The sequence below is a fragment of the Nannospalax galili genome, unplaced genomic scaffold (assembly GCF_000622305.1).
Source record: "Nannospalax galili isolate Female #2095 unplaced genomic scaffold, S.galili_v1.0 scaffold113, whole genome shotgun sequence".
NCBI lineage: Eukaryota > Metazoa > Chordata > Mammalia > Rodentia > Spalacidae > Nannospalax > Nannospalax galili.
This window is the reverse complement of record NW_008335444.1, coordinates 3,665,654-3,671,157: the sequence shown is the minus strand read 5'-3', so window position 1 is coordinate 3,671,157 and position 5,504 is coordinate 3,665,654. Positions and strand designations below refer to the sequence as shown.

Below are 5,504 nucleotides of genomic sequence, written 5' to 3'. Positions count from 1 at the left end.
TGTTCTTCAGGGGTCACATGGGCTTGGGAAGAGCCCCTGGCTTCTTTCTTTTACCAGTTCCATCTATGTGAAGATAAGTCAAAGATCCTGTTTGACCATGGCTGGCTTCACTTGGAAGCATAGAGGAAATGTTTCCTCTGATTTGACCCTCCTCCTCTTTGAGACTGGACACTGGACACTGGTTCAAGTCCATCTGGTGGGATCTCCATGGCCTCCCTGAACAAGAGGACAGGTGACTCACTACAGTTACAGGACCTTGTAAGAGAGATGCTCCATAGTCCCCTGGAACTTAGTCCATCTTGGCGGGCAAGGAGCAAAAACTGTCCTTTAAGTCCCTCTGACCAGATTAGTATAAGCCTCAAAGTATGGCTGTTAAATATCCAAGCAGGTTAGTTCCATCAGTCTGGTACTTTTAATTACTCTGTGTGATGTAGATAAAGCTTGGGCAAAAACTAGATGTTCTCAGATAAACCTTGACTAGACATATATTTTGTTCCTTAAGCTAGTTGACTAAACTATGACCTTAGAAATTTTAAGATTATGGCAATACCAAGTTTTAAAAAATGCATGCTAATTCCATTTTAGAAATCAATTAAGCGTGTGTATATGTTACAAATGTGTATAAGAAGCAAATGTGCTTTCTTTATTTCCTAATTTTTTTCCAGTTAAGTTACAGTGGGCTCATGCAACCTACCTTCTCTCTTACTAGAGTTGGCTGGAATTGGGAAATAAACAGAGAGCAACTTCTGCCACGGGCATGAATGATAAAAGCTCCCGCTCGCATTCTGTTTTGACACTAGTGATGACCCAGACCAAGGTATTTTGTTGGTGGTGCTAGTGGTGATTATTTTCAGAGATAAGTTAGTGAATGCATTTATTTTGTGTTTTTAAAAAATTTCTTCTGGGGCTGGAGAGATGGTTCAGCGGTTAAGAACACTGTTCTTGCAGAAGACCTGGGTTCAAATCCTAGAACCCACATGGCAGCTAACAACTGTCCATAACTCCAGTTCCAGGGGATCTGACAGTCTCTTCTGTCCTCCACGGGCATTGCACGACATAGGTGCACTTACTTACAATGCAGGCAATACATGCATACACATAAAATAAAAATAATAAATGAAATATTTTTAAAAATTAAAAATTTCTTCTTTAAATCAAAAAGTAAACAAACAGATTTTGGGAAATCACATGAGTTTTAATGACTTTTAGCGTATATCGCACTATATTATTTATCACTGTTTTTTGAATAAAAAACACTTGATTAGTAATATTTTTATCAAGATCATATTGACATATGATAATAGCAATTTTAGAATATGTGGAAAAACTTAAAAAATTTTAAGGCTAGGGGATAAATCAGTACAGTACTCATAGCATGAACATAAGGATCTAGGTCACGCTCCAAAACCCATGTTAAAAGGTCAGACACAGCTGGGAGTAGTGGCGCACGCCTGTAGTCCCAGCACTCAGAAGGCAGAAGCAGGCAGATCTCTGTGAGTTCAAGGCCAGCCTGGTCTACATGGTGAGTTCCAGGACAGCTGGGGCCACAGGGAGACCCTGCTTGAAAAAGACTTAAAAAAAAAAAAAAAGGTCAGACATGGTGCAGGCTTAGAATGTCAGTGCTGGGGAGGAAGAGATAGGCAGATCCCTGAGGCTTGTTGGCAGCTGGCCTAGCCTTCTTGGTAAGCTTCAGGCCAATGAGGGACCCTATCTCAAGGAACAAGGTGGACAACTTATGAAGAAAAACACCTTGAGATTGACTTCTGGCCTCCATGTGCATATGCACATACATGCCTATATATGTACACATACATTTAACCATACAAACACATACATGCATGCACACACACAAAAAGAGAAAGTAATTGATTTGTAAGAAATCAGCCATAGGTTTTACTATTCAAGCTTCTGTAAACATTTTGATATATAATCTTTCAGTTTTTAATCAGAGTCACAAAAGTTTTAGCAATCTTATGCCATAAAGTTTCTTTGCAGAGGTAAATTTTAAAAGCTATATAATATTTCACTAGCTATTATAATTCCTCAAAATTTTCTCTATTGAACATTGGTACTGATTTTAAATGTTTTGCTGTTATAATGCTGGCATAAGGAACACTGTATTAGTCACTTTTCTTTTGCTGCGATAGAAACACTGACCTGAGCAACTCATAGAAGGAAGAGTTTATTTGAGCTTAAGGTTCCAGGGGAATTACAGTCCGTCATGGCAGGGAGGCATGGTGGCTGGAGGTGGCTGGAACAGGAGCAGCAGAAGTGAAGCTCTCACATCATCACGCAGGCACAGGAAGCAAGAGAGCCACTGGAGATCTGGCAAGCCTTAAGAACTCTCTGAGCCCACCCCCAGTGACGTGCTTCCTCCAGGATAGCCACACCTTCTAAAACCTCCCAAAACAGCGCCATCATCTGGGGACAAAATATCCAAATACCTGGAGCCTATGGGGGACATTCTCATTCAAACCATCACAAACATTTTTGTGCATTGAACTTTGTTTCTATTCATAGTTATTTCTTTAATGTAACTAAGTAGTTAAGGATTTTGAGCCCTTTAGTTCCTTTTATATGTTTGTCATAATGTAAGTCCTGATCAATGTATTCTTTTCAGTAGACTACATGAATATTTATTACATATTAAAGAAGGGATGATTTTATAAATAAGTTATTTGTAACTTGTATAACTTTCCCTTTTAAAGGCTTAGATTGATGGCAAGTCATTAAAAAAAAATCCTTAATTTATTTTCATGTGATTTATCTGTAGACAGAATTTGTAGAAGGGGAAGAACATGATCACAGAATAACTAGCCGCATAAATCTAATCGATCTGGCTGGCAGTGAACGCTGTTCTACAGCCGGCACGAGTGGACATCGGCTGAAGGTGAGTAGGGAGCTACTCATTCACTCCTCCTCCCTCCCTCCCTTCTAAGAGTCTCACTGTATTGCTGAGACTGGCCTTGAACTCCTTAGCTAAAGTGGTGCACCTCAACATTTACCTTGTTTTCCTCATTTTGATGAAATTTATTTTGAGGGCAATATTTTTAGAAGAATGCAAATTGAATACACTTAACTGCCCCCAAACATCTTTATCTTTAGTTCATAGATTCCATTGTTATGGTTTAACTGTTGTATGTGCTTTATTATGATTACTTTTCAAAGAAAATAACTTTTGAGCCATAAAAAAAGTAGTTTATAGAAGTATTTACCCAGTATGTATGAGGGAGAGCTATATTTTATGAAGTGAATTTGTGGCTGAGAAGTTAAGAAAGATAATTGTTTTTCAATCTTGTATACAGGAAGGTGTGAGCATCAACAAGTCCTTGCTGACTTTGGGGAAGGTTATATCTGCACTCTCTGAACAAACAAACCGAAAGAAGGTTTTTGTTCCATATCGTGAATCTGTTCTTACATGGCAAGTATCTTTTGAAGTATAAGTAATTGGTTTGCTGTTGTTATTTTTTGGTGTGTGCATGTGTATGGTTGCATGTCTGTGCTTGTGTGTAGGTACACTCACCTGTGTATGTGTGAGTGAAGACCAGAGGTTAACTTTTGGAGTCTTCCTTCGTCATTCTCCCTGATTTTTTGTGATGGGCTCTCTCACTGAACCTGGAATTTGTTTTGGTTCTACTGTCTGGCCAGTGAGCCCTTGTGACCCACCTATCTCTCCTCCCCCATATTAGGGTTATAGCAGTACACTGCTATGCCCAACTTTTATGTGGGTACCAGGGACTTGAACTCAAATCCTCATGCTTGTGTAGCAGGCACTTGCCCCACTAAGCCATCTTTCCAGCCCTGAAGTATAAATAATTGTACAAATTATAGTGAGCTAGGATGGTATAATGGTTACCTAGCATGCATAGTGCCCTGGGTTCAGTCCCCAGCACTGCCAAACACACACACACACACACACACACACACACACACACACACACACACACGATGAATACAGTGAGGAAAAGATGGTAGATTGTTTTCATAGAAGTTTGGAATAGAGAAAAATTACAAATTCCAGAAACAATCTGCCTGGAGTTGGATGTCAGCTTTATATTTTATAAATTCTAGACTTGGTAAACTTTTTAAATAGTGTAACCTGTTTCCTCATCTATAAAGTAAGGACCATAATCAAAACCTTCCTTTTTGAGACAGGGTCTCCCTATAGCCTTAGCTGGCCTGGAACTTGCTAGGCAGACCAGACTAGCCTCCGTCTTACAGAGATCCACCTGCCTCTGCTTCCCAAGTGCTGGAATTAAAGGTGTGTTGCCACCACACCTGGCTCAAAACCTTTCTTTTAAGGTAATAGTGAAGTTCACTAATAAAAATGTCTTAAAGACATAGTATGAATGTAAACCACTATGCTTTAATTGTTAGTGTTTAACATGTATTACCAAACATATTTGCTATGTGTATAAAGTGAAATTATTTTATTGGCATACCACATGGTGGCTAGCACATAGATATGTGTTTTTATGGCTGGACATTTTGCTTCTCATACACTATTACCTCTGTATGCATTTAATGTTCAACTTAGGATAAGCATTAGTATGGGTGGATGGTCACAATTTATAATGGTTTGACTTGAAATTTTTCTATTTCAAGTGTGTGAAATAGATATGCATAGGAGAAATAATATCTTGTTTGTGGGGGGATTTTTTAAAAAGTTGTTTTATGTCTGTGCATGTGTGAGTGCGTAGTGGTGTGCATGTGGAGGTCAGAAGACATCTTGTGAGAACTGGTTTTCTTCTTCCACCATGTGTGCCCAAACTCAGGTTGTCAGGCTTGGCAGAGAGTGCCTTTACCTGTGGAATCATCTTGCCAGTCCATTTTTGTTTGTCTTTTGGGTCTTACTATATAGTTCAGACTGGCCTGGAACTTGCTGTGTAACCCAGGTTGGCCTCTAATGCATGATCCTCCTGCCTCTGCTTCCCAAGTGCTAGGATTACTGCCACCAAGTCTGGCAGTAATTATACTTTGGAAAATTGATTATTTCCCAACTAGTGATATGCAGTAAGGTACTCTTTTTGGAGTTGTAAAGCTGAGTAGCAGCATCAAGCCACAGCTCCAGTTAGCCATGTTCCAGTGGACTGTTTCTAAGCTGTGATGTTTGATAGGGCAGACATATTAAATACATTTGTTTGAGAGAGGGTCTCTTGTAGCCTAGGCTGGTCTCCAACTCACCATGTAGTTGAGGATGGTCTTAAACTTTTGATCCTCTTACCTCCACCTCTTGTGTGCCACCACACCAAATTTATGTGGTACTGAGGATTAAACCCAGGACTTCACTGACAGTATGCTAGGTAAGCACTCTGTCAACTGAGCTACTCTATAGCCCTGCTAAACACATTTTTGACTTGATAGTTTCAATTTACTATGAATTTATCTGTATGCAATCTTAAGTGCAGGGACATCTGTAAACTATTGTGCAAGAACTGCATCTCAGACAGTAGTCTCTCTCTCTCTCTCTCTCTCTCTCTCTCTCAATATCTATCATCTTCATC

At 39.5% G+C, this 5,504-nt stretch overlaps 1 protein-coding gene across 5 annotated transcripts in view; it reads left to right on the top strand.

Annotated features, from left to right (window-relative positions):
• Kif14 (kinesin family member 14) overlaps positions 1-5,504 on the top strand; it is an 81,210-nt gene that overhangs the window by 16,057 nt on the left and 59,649 nt on the right. For all 5 annotated transcript variants that reach the window (XM_029562152.1, XM_029562154.1, XM_029562153.1 and 2 more), the window contains exons 8-10: positions 710-817; positions 2,774-2,890; positions 3,306-3,421. In XM_029562152.1, the coding sequence (XP_029418012.1) occupies positions 710-817; positions 2,774-2,890; positions 3,306-3,421 (341 nt within the window). The remainder of the gene's footprint in view (positions 1-709; positions 818-2,773; positions 2,891-3,305; positions 3,422-5,504) is intronic.